This window comes from Hyperolius riggenbachi, chromosome 3 (assembly GCF_040937935.1).
Source record: "Hyperolius riggenbachi isolate aHypRig1 chromosome 3, aHypRig1.pri, whole genome shotgun sequence".
In the NCBI taxonomy this organism is placed as follows: Eukaryota; Metazoa; Chordata; class Amphibia; order Anura; family Hyperoliidae; genus Hyperolius; species Hyperolius riggenbachi.
Window position 1 is genome coordinate 318,105,487 of NC_090648.1, and position 18,144 is coordinate 318,123,630.

An 18,144-nucleotide genomic window follows, 5' to 3' on the forward strand; every position below is an offset into this window, starting at 1 on the left:
GAGACTTGCCAAAGGTCTCCTACTGAATTAGTGCTGGCTTACTGAACAGGCAGAGCCGAGATTCGAACCCTGGTCTCCTGTGTCAGAGGCAGAGCCCTTAACCATTACACCATCAGCCACCATCAGGTTACTGAGTCATATGCAAAGAAGTCAAGCTGTCAATCCACCTAAAAAAAAAAAAAAAAAAAAAAAAAAAAAAAAAAAAAAAAAAACTACTGAAGATGCATGATGTTTTCAGCATTTTCCATAGCATTTAACACAAGCAGTTATGGAAGGACATGACACGCCCGTATACACAGGGAAGGCAGATTGCTAAAGGAAGATCTTTTGTTCTCAAGTACTGTAGCTTACTGGTCTGGTTTCCTTTGCTTCACACAATGAAGCCATGTACAGATTTTAGATTTCTATTCAGCTGAAAACATTTTTGATTATCAGTCTCGCTCAGGCTGATCCAGTCTGGGTCTTAAGCGCATGTGTGGACCTCCAGCGCAAGTTACCGGGGCTGAACGGCAGACCACGGTAGGATGGCATGGGACTCGGACGTCTTTATGGGGCTGGAGGAAGACACGGGTAAGTATCAGTTCTGTGTATTTTATGATCTCTGGTTTACTTTAAAGTGGACCTGAACTCTTGCATTGGACAGAAGGAGAAAATAAAAATACATCCTGTATGCATTTGGAGAGCCTGTCTAATCCCCACTCCTCTAATTCCCTCTAATCACAAATTGTAATTCGATCCCTTAGCTGCCACGGCAGATAAGCTCATTTGTAAACACACTAGGTCTGCTTCCATGAGAGCAGGAAGTAGACAAACTGCAGATGTTTTGCAGGCTTTGTATCAGCTGTAACAAAAATGTTTTTCTTTAAAGGTATTATGCTGTTGCTTATCTTTTAGAGCTGAGATAAAGTTCTGTGTTCAGGTCCGCCTTAAAGCAAATCGGTTAGGTTTGCGTGGCACAATTTTAGATCCAGAGGCCTCCCTCTCCCGAGGTAAGCATCTAAAATTGTCCTGTCCTGGTGTGTCAAGCTGTTACAGCATTGGGGACCCCCAAAGAGGGGGCTCATTGCGTCATCCGGCTCAGGCTGCAGTGGAAATAGCCAAGCCAGGTCAGTGCTACTGGCTAGTGCAGACCCAATCCAGCCCTGTTTTCGCCTAAGAAAGATGACCGGGACCAGTGTTGTCAAGCTCTTCTTCAGGTATTCAAGCGCTAGAAGGGGCGTGCGGTGGAGGACGAGGGACACCTCTTTAGGGTCTAAAGCTTTCTCCCTCCTGAGGTAAGTACCCCCTAGGGACACACTCCCCCCCCAGTTCAAAATGTCCAGCAAAGTCCCTACCCCCACCAGGATAGAATACCCCCTGAGCCTCCAGCAACATCCTGTAGCTCCTAGAGGCTTTTCATCATCCTCAGTGCGCAGCTCCCAGTGTGTGACCGGACCCGCAGGGAGCTGTGCATGGATGCCGGAAGCCGCCAGGAGCTACAGGAGGTCACTGGAGGCTTGGCAAGTATTTCATGGCCCCCCAAAGGGACTTCTGGTTGCCTGTCTTCCGGATAATGATGACTTTGCTGTATATTATTTGTGCATTTGAATTAGGTCCAGTTCGCTGGATGGGAGTCTGAGGAATGTATCCATAAACTTAAAATGTACCCCTACAATATATTCGAGGTAGCCAAGTAATGATTTATCTTTACTGAAAACTTCAACTACCTTTCAATAATCTGTAGTACATTTAAAGTGATCCCCAAACATATACACACAGGCCCATATCCTATACATTTTCAGCTAGGTTTTCTCCAAGTTATTTTCAAACGTTACCAATAAATTACCACTAAAGCTCCCACTATGCAAGAAAATACTCAAATTAACCTTGACATTACTTTTCTACTATTTTTTTTGTACTTTTCAATGGCTAAGCGCTAAATGATAAGATAAAAAATATCTCCCCAGAGAAAACGTCAATTGGATAAGGGCCTTTATGTGTTCTAAAAAGGATTTCTACATCTACTTTCCATTTCATAGGCTGCTACAAACTTTGCACAACTCTTCTCTTTGCAAGGCCTAATTTAAAGAATCCTAAGTTTCCCAACAGGTTATAAGCTCTCATCCACAATTACCATGAACATATTTTGCTCTGTACTCTAACAGGAAGCAAACTGAACAGAACCATATGAAAAACACCACCGCCTATATCCTGCATACTAAACAATGGGCATACAGTATCTCAACAGAATACACCTCTCACATTTTTGTAAATATTTTATTACATCTTTTATGGGACAACACTGAAGATATGACACTTGTTACGATGTAAACACACCTGCTTCCCATTCCCACCTGAGACCTTGTAACACTAATGAGTAATATGACCCTAGCAGGGAAAACTAATTCAGCACAATTTTAACATTCTTCTCTTATGTGTGTACTCTCTTTTATTGCCAGCGGCTGACAATATGCTGATGCATCCTGACGGCGTGTCATGTGACGCGAAGCTGGAATTGGCGATATGGCGAGTTTTACGTTACCCCAAGTTACCGCCCGCTTGCAACTGTGGTGGGGGAATGTCGGCGGGCCGGATGCGACCTGTGGGCCATAGTTTGCCCAGCGCTGCTATAGATAATTCATTTTATTTACCCAAACAACATAACCCAACTTGTGGACTGCCGTTTCAGGCTTTTGACCTTCATTGGTGCAAGGCACAGACTGACATGGCTCTAAGAGTTAAGGTGCCCACTGCCCATACACAATTTTCCCGGCAGATTCTATCAGAGTGATCAATTTTGATTTCTTTCCAATCAATTTTAACCTAAAACTGATTGAAAGTATCAATTAGACCAGTTGGAAGATTTAGTTCTATGCAGGGCAGGGGCGGCAGTCGATCGGCGGCCCATACCTTTGCACTGCACTAAACAGTGCAACGCTGCAGTTTGATGAATCCCTGCTGGAATCTATTGAAAAGTGATGTGCTGTGTGTGGCAGGAACATATTTCCCTCTGCCAGCAGTTGTCTTGTAGCTCTCACACTTATGAGAGTTGTAAGACAACTTTGCACCTATATGCTACAAAGCAGCACATTTTTAAAAACATACGGACTGTTGAGTAAAACTGCCACTTGCCTGATCAGTCTGCTTTCAAACAGATGAGCAATGTTATGTCTATAGATACATTAGCAGAGGATGGCTGGGTAACTTGTTCAGTATGAAAGTAAACATTAGTAGCCCTAAGCCATCAGCGTGCATTAAGTGACTATCTCACAGTCCAACAACCTTTTACACAAGACTCGCCTGGCTTCTGGGAGCACCCAGCTCAGCAGAACAGCTATCTCATGGAACAGACTTTTCTTTGTTAACTGCTATTGTATTCCCCTAAAGAAGAAAAAAAAAAAAAAAAAAAAGACACCCATTTCCTATTCATCACAAAGCAGATGTCTCTTATTGCTTCTCAGCAATGTATTGAGAGATTAAACCTTTCACAGTAAAATGTATTTGCCTGTGTAAAGGCTCATACACAAGTCCAACATAATGCACAACCCACCACACAAGTACGTACACACAATTAAACAACCAACTCACTTAACCTCCCTGGCGTTCTGGACGAGCTAGGCTCGTCCAGAGACGCTGGAGGTCGCTGCTCAGGCCCCGCTGGGCCGATTTGAATATTTTTTTTTAAAACCCGCAACAAGCACTTTGCTTGCTGCGTGTTGTGTCTGATCGCCGCCGCCCACCGCAGATCCGCCGAGATGCAGCCTCCCCCCCCCCCCCCCCCCCAGACCCCGTGCACTGCCTGGCCAATCAGTGCCAGGCAGCGCTGAGGGGTGGATCGGGAGTCCCTGTGACGTCGATGACATCACGGTCGTCACCATGGCGACGGGGGAAGCCCTCCTGGAAATCCCATTCAGAACGGGATTTCCGGACGGGTGATTGAGTTGGCGGCGATCAGAGGGATGGGAGGGACGCCGCAGGGAGGGGGGAATCATGTAGCTAGCGCTAGGCTAGCTACATGATAAACTTAAAAATAAATAAATAAAACGTTCCCGCGCCCGCGCGAATCAGAACGTCAGGCAGGTTAACTACTATGCTTGCAAGCTAAACAACAAACTACACAACATATCTGCATTAAAAAAAACAACAAAGTTGTTCAAAAGACTTGTACACACATTCCAACCTGCATGATAGTTGGGCAGATTGATCCAGCAGTTGGATCTGGCAAACAACCCATTATCTGTTGGTCGTCCGGTTGTTTACTAGCTGTACACACACCCAACTTATCTTCCAACAGACACATTTAGAAGATAGATGGGCAGATTGTTGGGACGTGTAGATGAGCCTTTAGATTTGTGGGTCTACTTGCATTCAGTTTAATACAACTGCTCCACAGCCACAGTACAAGTAATTCAGGTAAACAGGGGGTGTAGATTTTAGACCTGGCTAGTCACAGGGAAGCAGGGACTTGGCAGCTGCACTGTGGCATTGCAGTATGCAGAAAAGAGTCTTGTTAGTTGTAAAAATAAAAAAAAAATAAAAAAATTGATGACTGGCCAACAATGACTGGCATTTATTTTAGGTCAGCAATGACAATCCATATCGCTCTATCATCAATGCCAGAGGAAAATACTGTTGTATAGACCAAAAAAAACCAACAAAATTTGACCGTGCATAAAGGCTTCATCAGGACCTTACAGGGCTAGCAATGCAGCAGGATACTAAAGCTGTGTACACATGCTAGATGAAACTTGGCCGTGGCAGCTGAGGATTGCCTTTGCTGATAATCTTGCGTGTGTGCAGCAACCCTCAATGCTCCCTAACGCCACAGCCAACAATCGGCCAAGCAAATTAACTCAACCGAGCACATTGTTCACCCCACTCACCCAGCCCGCCATGTGACCCAACTCGCACGACACACTGCCCCCCCCTTACCCCCACATAGCAACAGAACACACGGCTAGCCTCGACCCTGCAATGTCGCCTGAGGAACTGAGTCCAAATCCCTGCCTGGCAACATGTATATGTGTGTGTACAAGGCTTAAAGGAAAACTGAAGTGAGAAGGATATCGAGGTTGCAATACTTATTTCTTCTTAAGCCATACCAGTTGACTGGCCGTCCTGCTGATTCTCTGCCCATAATACGTTTAGCCATAGATCCTGAACAAGCATGCAGCAGATCAGGTATTTCTGACATGGTCAGATCTGACAATATTAGCTGCATGCTTGTTTCTGGTGTGAATTAGACACTACTGCAGCCAAATAGATCAGCAGGGCTGCCAGGCAACTGGTATTGTTTAAAAAGAAAATAAATATGGCATCCTCAATATTCTTCTCACTACAGTTGTCCTTTAAAAAAACATTTCCATGATCTTAGTAATATTTGCTTATTTTGAGAAAAAAACGCAATTTATAATGTAAAACAAATACAGTAGAATCCCTTAATAGTAAAATCCAAGGGACCAGGATAAGTAGTTTACTATATCTGAAGTTAACTATACCAGAATTGGTCATTTCTAGAACCTGAGGACTGAGTTTACTATATAAAGAGGTTTAGTATATAAGAGTTTACTACAGCGAGATTCTACTGTACATGTTCAAGCCAAGAAAGCATACAGTAAAACAGAAACCGTTGTACAATTTGTCATCTGTTTTCTCTTGTACTTTTCTTCTTACAGTTGCCAAAATGAAGAATGCGCCTATGCTTCCTGCATTAGGACAGGTTGCCGTCATTCTGCTGCTTTCATTATCATGATGGACCAGCTTTTGTCAAAGAGAATTTGAAGAAGGAGGCTGAATACAATTTTAAGACATACCATCAGCCAAATCCAGCATATGCCCAATGTAATTTGTACCCCCTTTAAGTAATGATACATCTCATCTTAGGGTGAGCTGGATTGCTCTCTGTGTGAGCTGGTGCCGACATGCTGTGTAAAAGCCGCCCAGAACTACTGTAGATGCAGTGCCTCTCACCAGAGAACAGAAAGGCCATATCCAGCATGTGCAGTGTGCCTGAAATACTTCCTGGATGCTGCATGTGACTGGAGGAGGGGAGACTGCGAGAGAGCATGGCCAATAAGACTCTGCCTCCAGCATATCTGCCGGAAGCATCGATACATGGTAATGCCAGTTGATTCTGTATTATGTGGAAGTATATTACCGCAACTTCACACACCCGACTGGCATCCTACAAGCTCTGAACACTATCCACACTGGGAATCCGCTTTTGCCAACCTCACAGAAATTTAGCTCCACATTTCTCAGCAGCAGATACCCAGCGACACCCGCTGCACCTTCTACATATTACACAGGGAGCAAATAGTAGTATGTAGACAGAAAGTTAGGCAAGCTCCACAAAAAGTCCAGTTGAGGGGCGACAATGCTGGGCTGCCTCAGTACCACAGCCTCAGCATGCCCATAAGGAACTATACCTGCCGTCCAGCAATCAGGCATAATCCTCAGTGGAGATGCTGACCTGCCCGGATGCAGGAACAAAAAGCACTGTGGGTGGACCAACCATGTAACTTTTTATAGGGGAAGTGCTGTCTGGTACTGCGTCTGGGAGGAGCAACATCTCACCTTTGCCCTGAAGGATTGTGAAAACATTTCCCAAGGGTATGTTTGTTCAGAATGACTCACTTTTACTTTCTAACAACTGTAAACAAGCAATGAAAGGGCTGGTTCAGACGGACGCTTGCAGAGCGTTTACAGCCAGCGTTCAGGGCTTGGTGTTAAACGCTCCCATTCAAGTGAATGGGAGCGTTTGTACCAAGCTTTCAAGCGCGTTTACACAAACGCGGCGTTTGGGTCCCGATTTTCCCTGGCGTTCAAGGAGCCCCTGGAAGCTACATGTAGCTTCCAGGGGAGGTTAACCGCGACGGCTAATGTCCCCCTAGGGGAAGAAAAAACGCGACCGCATCCAAACGCACACGAACGCTGCTAAACGCGACGCCAACGAACGCAACGCCTCCAAACGTCCATCTGAACCAGCCCAAAGGCTCATTCCATGCTAATATTTGAGTTACACTTAAAACAACCTACTGGCTACTGAGAAAAAAACACCATACTGTAGGGTTTATTTAAAGAATTCCTGAACTGACAAGGGACAATATAAGGTAAACATGGGTACATATAGTGCCATTTTTTATTGCAAGTGTTTAAAAGCCTCAGTGCTGTATGTATGCAAATGAGGTAATTTGACAGCAGGATGAACTCAGGCTCTCCTGAAAAGTGAATAGAAGCAAAACATTTATTTTTGTTATGAGCTGAATGAATCACCGAATGTCACTGACAAGGATGCAGGCCACAATTCAGAGTACAATTGTTTCCCCTTACAATTAAAATAGCAATGTGAGAAACCAGTACAGTTTTACATGCCATGATCTCTTGAGTTTATTTACACACTGCTGTGCTTGCGCTGCGCTTTTAAAAACGCATGCGATTTTTAAATCGCAATGCCTTCATGAAAATAGAAAAAAATGGCATTGCACCAGTGTGTACAGGTCTTCACGATTTTCATGGTTTTTCAACATTCCTTGTGATTAACAAACACATGCGATTTTAAAAGCGCAGCGCAACAGTGTGTACAGGTACTTAGGTTAAACTTTCCATGAAGCACTTGTGCAGAACAAAAGAACGTTTATTTTTACCAGCTGAATACTGATTGGCTGCTGCTGCACCTTGCTCAAATTTTCTTTGTACATATCTTGATACATTAGAGCATGCCATTATTCCGTGACAGAGTACCGTACTCAAAAGTTCAGAATCTACCAAGCCCTATTCACAAAAGTTTTTCTGAAACCAGTCAACTAAAATTCAAGGCAAATCTTTAGTTTGTTTCAGATTAGACTGGAACAAGGCTTTTATTTGGTCTGTCTGTACCCTGGTAACAACACAAAGATATAATATCTCTCCATCAAAGAGACAGCCATTAAGTCCTGACCCTTCCCCATACTACCATCTCTATTTACTGTTGAGTGAGTTGTTGCTGGAAAGATTCTCTCATATCCTGTTATGAGTAACACCACAAAGTGATGGGAAATCTCCCCCACATGACTACACGTAGTGAAAATACTCATTCTTTTGGATTTTTAAATTACATCTTGCTCCAGAAATAAATATTCAAAAAAGCAGACAGAATATATAGATCCAAATGTATAAGCTATCCAGGACGGAAAGTAGTTATGATGATGAAACTGCTATGAATTTTACCAGTTCTATGGATAGTGCTCACATCACTAGCAAAATGACAGCTACCATGCAAGTAAAAAGCAGCCAGCTAAAATCAGCTGTGAGAAAGCAGTAACCATGGAAAGGTACAGTGGTAAGCATGTATTTGAAGTCTGCATTACATAAAGGTTTTCCTATCAGAAGTATAGTAGTGAGATTTTAGCTTCGCAAGATTAACACTATTTTAACAGAAGCAAGGAATGTAGGAAGTGTGGTTTTACAATCAGGGTCAAAGACAAACACTGACATCAATCATTAAACACTTAACACAGAGACTTAGACCACTTCAAACACAACTACCTGTTAGAAAAAAGCAAGGATTGGCGTTCTTGTTCTTTTATGACAAAACTTTTGCTGCAGTTTATAGATGCTAGCTTTTGCATGGTAGACCTTTCTCACCACATTTAAAGTGAACCTGAGGTGAGAATGATATAGGCTGCCATATTTATTTCCTTTTAAACAATACTAGTTGCCTGGCAGTCCTGCTGATCTACTTGGCTGCAGTAGTGAACTGAATTATACCAGAAACAAGCATGCAGCTAATCTTGTCAGTTCTGACAATATTGTCAGAAAACCCCGACATGCTGTTCAGGGTCTATGGTTGAAAGTATAATGCTGGGTACACGTGTTACGTTTTTCCGTGCAATAGATGGAGCCGATTGATAAAATCACTCATATTGCTCCTGATAGTTTCTGCGCTCGATTTCTCATAGCAGCGAATGGAAAAAGATAAGAAAAACGAATGAAGATAAAAAAATCAAGTGCAGAATCGAGCTGAAAAACGATCGGGTCGGAGAATCGCATGAAAAAACGTAACGTGTGTAGCCAGCCTTAGAGGCAGAGGACCAGCAGGGCAGCCAGACAACTGGTATTGCTTAAAAGGAAATAAATATGGCAGACTCAATATTATTCTCACCTCGGGTTCCCTTTATAATGTCTTTGTACTACAAATGTTGCCTTACTTCCCCACTGATCAAGCAATGCGGTGTTCGATCTCCTTCCCATTTATACGCCCAGAGAAGCTACAGAAAAAAGGTGAGAACAACAAAACTTCAGCTTGGACATCATTTCTATGGATGCACTATTGTTACAAGATTTCCTGTAAGTAGTTTTAGTAAAATTGTACGTCACAGAAGCTTTGCAGCACAGTGTGTACTATTCTCATATTCACTGCAGCGCCCTCATGTGGTGGAGGACTGCCTTCTGCACAGAAATGGAGAACCAAAAGAAAAAGAACAGCCCTAGCCGAGCTCCCATTGCCTCATAAGACTGAGAGGATGTCATGCTGTGGACGCGAGCAGTGGTAGATTGTTTACCAACGGTAAGCAGGACTCAGAATTCCGACAGGAATCAGTAACTTACATGACTGAAACTGTACAGTTATAACATTACACAACTTCCTCACATACTGGGTTAGTGATAAAGAGATACAAACGATTAAAGCCAGACTAATATTTTATGAGCGGATACCTGTATGTAGGGATGGTCAATGAGATGCTGGGTTAATGCAAATATTCTATTGTGTATACATATCCATCACACAAGCTTTCTACATGTAATAAGTACCTAGGCTGTGGAATTGCAGTGATGGCAGATGCATCCCCTGCTACAACAGTGGTCCGACCAGTGTAGTGGGAGGAGACAGGTGTACAGAGTGACAGAACTCTGCAGTCAATATATCTTGTAGCAATAGCTGTAATAGATGCTCATTTGCAGTACTGTGATTTGGAAACAGTAATACTTATTTTTACTTTGAAATGAAACTTTGTCCTGGTTGAAAAAAAAGTTACAACCGAGTTGCTTTGGCCAGATGAGAAGAACTCATCATCAGATCTGACAGACTGTTTACTCATCACACCTCTAAATACAATTCTGTACAGAAATAGGTGAACCGATATTCTGACTACAGCACTGCTTGCAATGGTAACTGAACAAAAGAGGCATCTGAAGACCTGTCTGCTCTATCGCCTCACAGTCCGCCATCACTGGCAGGGGATTACCATCAAGGTAATAATTAGTGTTTTTAGACTCCGGACAGCAATGGCAGCTTCCATAAGCTCTGTGGGGCCTCATTCCCAGTAAATGCAGAAAACAGCTTTTCCACACATACCAATGAAAACACAGCACTCATGGTAATCCATAGACCTGTTGCCTTTTTCTGTCTAGAGGATAAAAGCTTGCAACTTTTTTCCTAAAAGTCATGTGAGATTTCCTATTGATACACTCATACTGCTGAGGTGAACGCACTGCTGACCACTGTGAAAATAAAGGACGCAAAATGCTCTGCATAAGCTCCTGTAAAAAAAAAAGTGCTCATTTCATTTAGAGCAACAATTAACCTAGCCAAAAGGTCCACTTTAGCACAACAGGACGTGTGAGGAAGTCCATCTATCTAAAGTTCAGCATCACACAGTGGCTTTAGTACAGGAAATGCTGTTTTCAGCAATCTTTCAAAGGATTTCAACATTTCATATAAATCAAAGGAAACCAGTAATCAAAGTTTTCCTGCAATAACCCATAACTAGATGAATTATTTTAACACACCCTTTAATTCTGCCTTAAGTACCAGTTCCTGTTAAAAAAATACAAATGCAATGTTGAAAGAGCATTTTTTTTAAGGGGGGGGGGGGGGGGAATTCTGTCAGTTTGCCCATAGAATAGATAGTCTCTAATTCTTGTTCCCCTGGGATCCCATGTGGCCTTAATATGAAGTCTGCTAGACAGGCAATAAGTGGCAGCAGTAGAAGTTCTGTCACTCTAGGAGTGATATGCCCACTTCCTGTCTGGACAGGAAGTAAGGAAAATGCTCACAAATAAGGATATACTGTAGAAGAGCAGTAGCAATCCCTTACTTTATAACCACACAATCCAGAACTATGATAAATATATGTGGAAATGAGGCACATTGAGGTAACCCAGTGAAAAACTTCATAGGGAATAGTTCTTCATTCACAGCACCCTCTGCAACTTGAAGCGTTCTTACTGGCCAAATAGTGTGGGTGTAGTCATTATTACTACCTGAGGCTCAAGGCACACCAAAACCGCTAGCTGATCCGCAATACGCTAGCGGTTTTGTGAGCTGATTTCACAGCGATTCTAGGTATGTTTAGAAAGGTTTTCTAAACATACCTAGCGGTTTTGGGTGTGTTTTTGTGTAGCAGATTACACATATTGTTACAGTAAAAGCTGTTACTGAACAGCTTCTGTAACAAAAACGCCTAGCAAACCGCTCTGGAGTAGAGTTTTTCAGAGTGGTTTGCGTTTTTCCTATACTTTACATTGAGGCAGAAACGCTTCTGCAAACCGCAAACATGCAGCAGGAGGCACGTTTGCAGTTTGCTACAAACCTCAAACCGCCGGTGTGCACCATTCCATTGAAATACATTAGCCAAGCGTATTTACATGTGGATGCGGCCGGCGGATCGCACCTAAAACCTCTCAGTGTGCACTGGGCCTAAGACCTAAAAGTTCTAGAGGTTGCTGTCATTGAGGATCTGTTGAAATAGTAACATATCACGTTAACGGAATTTCCCTATGGAGGTTACCAGCCAGCTCACCTCAACCATACTAGTGACAACTAACACATGTAATATACACAAAGCAACACAATTGCTTTGATAATTCACTTTTGTGTTTAACTGCATCCTAATCATCATTTTACAAGCAGCAAGTGATAGAGTCTTTAATGAAAATACAAAACGACTGTCACATTGATGTCTGAAATGGACTAGTACTGATACTTCACCTCACAAGTTTTTTTAAAATAAAAACTAATTTGCTCATAAGAGACACAGATCAAGTAATCCGATTCCAACAGCCATTTTTTTTCTAGTGGTCACATTAAAATGAAGACAGGAGGGAGATCTGATACTAGAGATAGCATCTTTTCCTCATCACAATACATTTAGTTTGTACAATCTATCACAGGAATTTTAGCTACTGCCCTGTGAGATTGACTACATTGCTACTTGCTAGTACAGTTACTACTGAATACCATTCCTGTATTGCTAAGTGCACTTGTTTCAAACTTTGACCTTGGCTTGGTAGCCAGTAGCCATGCATATACTGTATTTACACACTGAAGTTAGTGTACAAATCAAATAGGTAACTGATTCTCTCCCCCCCCCGGAGAAGAAGAATCTGATTTACAGAAAACAACTTCAGAATAAAAACTATGATTCACCAGCCATCCAAGGAAATAAAATTCAAGCACACTTTAAGCCTAAAAATAGAAATAATGCCTTTTCCTGCAATAATTATAATGTAGCTTACTTAACACAGCAAGTTCCGATGTCTCCCCCTTCATTTTAAAATTACTGTATTGTCAGATAATTACTACTTTTAAAAACACAAAATGATTACTTATTAAGAGCACCAATGCAATCCTCCCCTTTCTTAAATAATTTACAGCTCTATTTCTCTACATATGATTTAGGCCAAACTTCAACAAACACCGACAATGCTTTGTATGACTAGCCATCAAAAGCAATCAAGGGAACAATATTTAATGGGTACCTAAAAATAATAATAATCAGTATGTGTGACCATTGAGGGACTAAGCCAGCTTGATGAGTCATTAAATTCAATGAAGTGAAATCTAAACATATGCATGGGGGTATTCCCATGAAACAGCACACAAGTCTCTTGCATGACTGCAGAGTACAAGGCAGCCAGAGAGGATTAATACACCAATCTGCATACTCCACTCATGTCAGTACATGAAGGCTCAGCCAATTTGTAGTGTACCTCACACACTGACAGCCCATTGATGACTTCTCATCTCTCCTTTGTTCCCTTTCATTGTAGTTCTGAAAGCACAAAATAACACCTGGAGAACTTGCCCCTAAGTCAATTCATAAATAGAAAGCTAATGGAACAAAAAGCCAACTGGTTATTTTATAGGAAAATTTGAGAGCACAGCTGCTCCAACATTATAGAGTAGTTACTCTTCATTAAGCTTTGCAAACAAATACAAAAATGGAAGTTTAATTTTTTAAAGCACAATGCCTGAAGGAACCAATTGTGGTTCAGTGGAAATGTGCTTCATTATGCAATCTGATGAGTGATCAGCATAGCATGCATGCACTGTTGATCACTACTTCTGATTATGCCCAAGCCTAGCACACTCCTGTCCTTTGCTAGTACACAAGAGGTCGGCTTACCTTTCACTTGGCTTTCATACTCCGCAATGATTTCTTTGTCTTTCTTGAACCTGCTTGGAGTAGACATTTCCCTGCACTTTTCCAAGCCACAAAGGCAACCTTCTCACAAATTTGACAAGTTTTATTTTTTAATTCTGGCAAGTTTCCCACAAACTATCCAATCAGTAGGTCACTCTGATGAAGTTAGCTGGAAGACAAGACTTGAAGTCAACAAAGAAGCCATCTTAGGAGTCCAGGGTAAGGGAGGCAACACCTTATCACCAGGGGTATGCTGGAGACAGAGGTGCCAGCCAGGGGGTGGGTGCACACACACTGGGTGGAATTAGGAGAATTATAATTTTTTTTAGCCCAATGTTGTACAAAAAAAGAGCAGCCAGATAATTGAGAAAAATAAGGGTAGAGCTAAGACAAAATAAATGAAATGTGTGTAAGTGGCTTGGGGTAGTGATGGGCAAGTTAAATTGCCTCTCTGTGCATGCCCCAGAAGGAAAAAGTGAAGATCAGTGCTGGCCTAGGGGAAATATTTGCTCTACACACTAATGTCCACTGATAAGGGAAGGCAGAAGAAAAGACAGACGTCTAGTAGCAGCAAAAATCCTCAGCTCCAGAAGTGTGAAGGGAAAATCCCAGTGTCAGAAGGGACGGCAATACAAAAGCCTGACACAGGGAAAATCTGGGAAGAGGGTGTAGCAGGGCAGCTAGAACAGGAGCTGCTGCAGGAAGGCACTACTACAATGAAGCGCTCCCCCGGCTCAGTGTGCTCTGAGATGATGATGAATAGCAGCAGCCAGTAGCATGGTCCACCCGACCAGCAATCAGTCCTCTCGCCTCCACACAGCACAATGACACAAGTCACATCCACAGGGTCACAGTAATCCCGGCTCGGTGTCGCCTAAGGGAGGCGGGGTGGCTCCTACGCGTCCACCTGGCATTCAGCAGAGGAATGTAACGAGGACGGCTGCCGTTTCCCCCCGTTCTTTATCTTTCTCAGCCCCTCTCAGTCGTTGCAGCACAGCAGTGAACTGCCAGAGCCAGCGAGACGCGGCTGGGAGGGAAAGGGAGGAGCAGAGACTCCCATTACCGCCTCCAGGGCTCCGGCGCAGCCCGACTCTGGCTGCTGCTAACTGACAGCAACAGGCGACCAATCAGCGTGCCGGGATCAGAGGTTTGCCAGGACTGTGGAGCAATGTGGGTAGGGGCGGGTGTTTTCCATGGTTACTGTGACAAGTGAGAGGCCCCTGCAGCTGGTGCTGCACACAAAGGCGATGTAGCGGCTGTTCTCCGCTGGCTGGACGCAGAACGCAGCCAACTTATCTGATGGAGCACCGCGCCGCCCCTCACTCACAGGACAGGCTAGGCTCAATATGATTTACGAGACCGCTGCCTGAGGAAGTCTTTAGAGTTCACTGTTGCTGAAAGGAATTTTATTTTAGATTTAGGGCTGGTTCACGCGCCGCGGGCGTCTGCTGAGCTTTTGCTTTGCATTGCGTTCAAACGCCAGCGTTCAAATGCCAGCGTTTAAAAGCTAGCTTTTGAAGGCTTTTGGGAAGCGTTCAAGGCTAGCAGTTCTGGTCTCTGCTATTGTTTTCTGGCGTTTACCGCCTCTGAAAGCAGCATGTTGCTTTCGAGGCTAGACGCAACGCCGGGATCTACCGCCAGGCTTTCATGAAAGCCTGCAAAAGCCAGCTCTAAACGCTCCCATTCACTTGCATGGGATGGCAGTAGATCCCAAAAAACGTTAAAGGCCACAAAAACGCCCGTCTGAACCAGCCCTTAGGCCCTGTTCACAGTGCTCAGCTTTGTTGCAGAATAATTCTGCATGTCAACTTGCTGCCCATACAATTCTATGGGTCTGTTTACAGTACTGCGTTTTGAGTGATCATGTAAGGGCCAGTTCACACTTCTACTATCCACGGTTCCCCGCCACCGTTCCCGGTCTAATATTGGTCTAAATAGCCGAATAGTGCTCTGTCCCCGCGTGCCTTCAGGAGATTACTGCACAGGCGCAGTACGACGCTTTCTTGCACTGCGTGTGCGCAGTAAGCTCCCGATGACGCATGCGGGAACACGAGCACGGCCATTGCCACACAGATGCAGTCTAGGTAGATACTAGATTAGACCGGCGGTGGGGAACGGAGGATTGGAGGAGGACGGCGCAGGACATGACAGCTGCAGGGGGCCGATAGAAGCCTCACGTATGTCCCGGATTTTGTCTTTTTAACCCCCTCCAAAAAACCCAGTCTCTATTGCAGTTCACAGTCATTATAGCGGAAGCATTATGCAACCCATCACTGTGAACCTAGCCTGAAAAGTACTATCAAATTTATTTTGAGTATTTTCTTGCTTGTTAACTCCTGAGGTGGAAAAGAGATGCAATCTTTACTTAACTAGGGCTTCTTCCAGCCCCTAGAAGTGTTCTGGGTCCCTCACCGCAGATCCGGTGCTCCCTGCTGGTCACCCGTAAAGCTTGCTGACCCACGTCACCGGGCGTTTACTGCACCTACTATGCAGTAGTCTGCATAGGCATATTATGCGCCTGGTGACGTGGGTGCATTCCCATGCAGAGGCGCTGATCCATTTTCGGGTCGGCAAGATTTACGGATGGGACAGTGGGGTGCACCGGAGCTGCTGTGAGGGACCCAGAACACTTCTAGGGGGTAGAAGAAACCCTAGAACAGTGGTGGCAAACCTTTTCGAGACCGGGTGCCCAAACTTCAACTCAGAAGTCTCTTGTAAAGTGCCAACACGCCAATTTGAACAAAATGAACCCCACCTCCCCAGAACATAAGAGATGACAGGCCCTCAAACCTACAGTGACCAGATTTTTCTGGGTTCAACCTTGGACATGGGGGGAGGGGTGTGAAAAAATGGGAGTGGACATGATATTGTATGGGTGGAGCTAACATAATGATGTAACAGTGAGGCATAAGAAAGCAGTGTTTCCCGCCATGATGTGGTGAAACAAGGATTTGCATCATGGGTGTGCAGAAACTGTGTAATGCTATTTATTAGTATACCCGCCGTAACCCCAAAGCAGCAAATATAGCCAACTATGACCATTAAATAATAAATGCAGCAACAGTTACTCCAGACACCAGAAAATAAACGCAATGTGGGCAACATTTCAGCAGAAAATAATGCAATGTTGGCAACATTTCAGCAGAAAATAAACGCAATGTGGGCAACATTTCAGCAGAAAATAACGCAATGTTGGCAACATTTCAGCAGAAAATAACACAATGTGGGCAACATTTCAGCAGAAAATAACGCAGTGGGCAACATTTCAGCAGAAAACAACGCAGTAGGCAACATTCCAGCAGAAAATAACTCAGTGGGCAACATTTCACCAGCAAAAAAAGGAATTTACTCACCTGACAGAAGTCTCCTCTCCCGGCCGGCCCCTGGCACGCAGCTCCCCCGGAGACAGTGGCGTAGCTAAGGAGCTGTAGGCCCCGATGCAACTTTGACAATGGGGCCCCCCAAGCACTTTATACATAACAATTGATATGGCAAACCAAAACCTGCCAATGGCAACTACAGTGTCAGAGGTGCAAGAAGGGGATGGGGAGCAGTTTGTTAGTGATTACCACTATTCAAAGTACCTATAGAAGTTATTATTACCAGCACAGGACCAATAGAGCGATAATACTGCAGTTGAGGGAGGGCCCTTCTGGGCCCCTCTGGCCCAGGGGCCCCGATGCATTGGCTACCTCTGCACCCCCTATTGCTACGCCCCTGCCCGGAGATATTGCTCCTGCATACTCCCGCGCTGAATGCAATACCAGGGCTACGGGAAGATGGCGCCCGAAGCCCTGTACTGGAGATACAAATAGTCTCCAGTACAGGGCTTCGGACGCCATCTTCCCGCAGCCCTGCTCTGCCTGCCGGAAGACTATGCAGGCTGGAGCGGGGCTGCGGGCTATGAACTGGCGCGGTGTCTATTAGGCATGGCAGTTCATGCAATTGGACGGGACAGCGCAGCAGCGATGGCGTGCCAGCAGATTCGGCTACGCGTGGCGGGTCTGGCATGTGTGCCATAGGTTCGCCATCGCTGCCCTAGAGATTACACAGCTTTTTCACCTTGTAAGTCCATTAAAGGGCATTTTATGACAAGTTGTGAAAATATCACCTAGGAGAAAACTCAGGAGGAAAAGTGAATTGCATATGGGCCAGACTCAATATTTAATACTTATGCCACTATGTAATTCCAGCAACCCTTTGTACTTTCACTGGTGGGTTGCATTGTGAGCTCATCAAGTTCTACTGTAACAACAACTAACAAAGCACCCATTGAGACAGGTGAGTGAATCCAGGTGTGTTGCCTGTTCTTGCCAGCCACTCATAGTGGGAATTTAACAAATGCACTACAATTCTATTGCAAGTGTGACTACATCATAAACCAGGTGGTAGAATTGGGATTAATAAGCAACATATATGCTCAAAAAATAAGAAGTTACTGTAAATGAGGCATTTTCTTGTGAGAGGGAAGTAGGATAGGAGATAACTCCCCTCCTTTGACCCTTATAGCAGTGCGGTTGTCATTCTGCATAAATCCCACAGGGGTCCCACTGAGGTTACAAATGGTCAAGGTCTAGATGTCTCCAGTAAACTGGTTGCACGTTGTATACGCTGGCTGTGCTAGCTAGAGGTTTGACACATGCTGGTGTCAGTAATGAGGTCGTATAAATCCTACTGAGAGGCGTTGTACAGTGGGATGCGTAAGTTTGGGCAACGTTGTTAATCGTCATGATTTTCCTGTATAAATCATTGAGTGTTA

The 18,144-nt window shown here is 44.1% G+C and overlaps 1 protein-coding gene across 6 annotated transcripts in view; it reads right to left on the reverse strand.

Moving 5' to 3' along the window:
* Positions 1 to 14,448, reverse strand: part of SRGAP1 (SLIT-ROBO Rho GTPase activating protein 1) — a 220,951-nt gene extending 206,503 nt beyond the window's left edge. For 2 of the 6 annotated variants that reach the window (XM_068276772.1, XM_068276768.1), the window contains exon 1: positions 13,368 to 14,442. In XM_068276772.1, the coding sequence (XP_068132873.1) occupies positions 13,368 to 13,434 (67 nt within the window). In that variant the 5' untranslated portion in view covers positions 13,435 to 14,442. Of the gene's footprint in view, positions 1 to 13,367 lie in introns of all 6 variants that reach the window. The other 4 variants (XM_068276769.1, XM_068276770.1, XM_068276774.1 and 1 more) reach the window with 4 other exon arrangements.
* Positions 14,449 to 18,144: the final 3,696 nt, after the last annotated feature.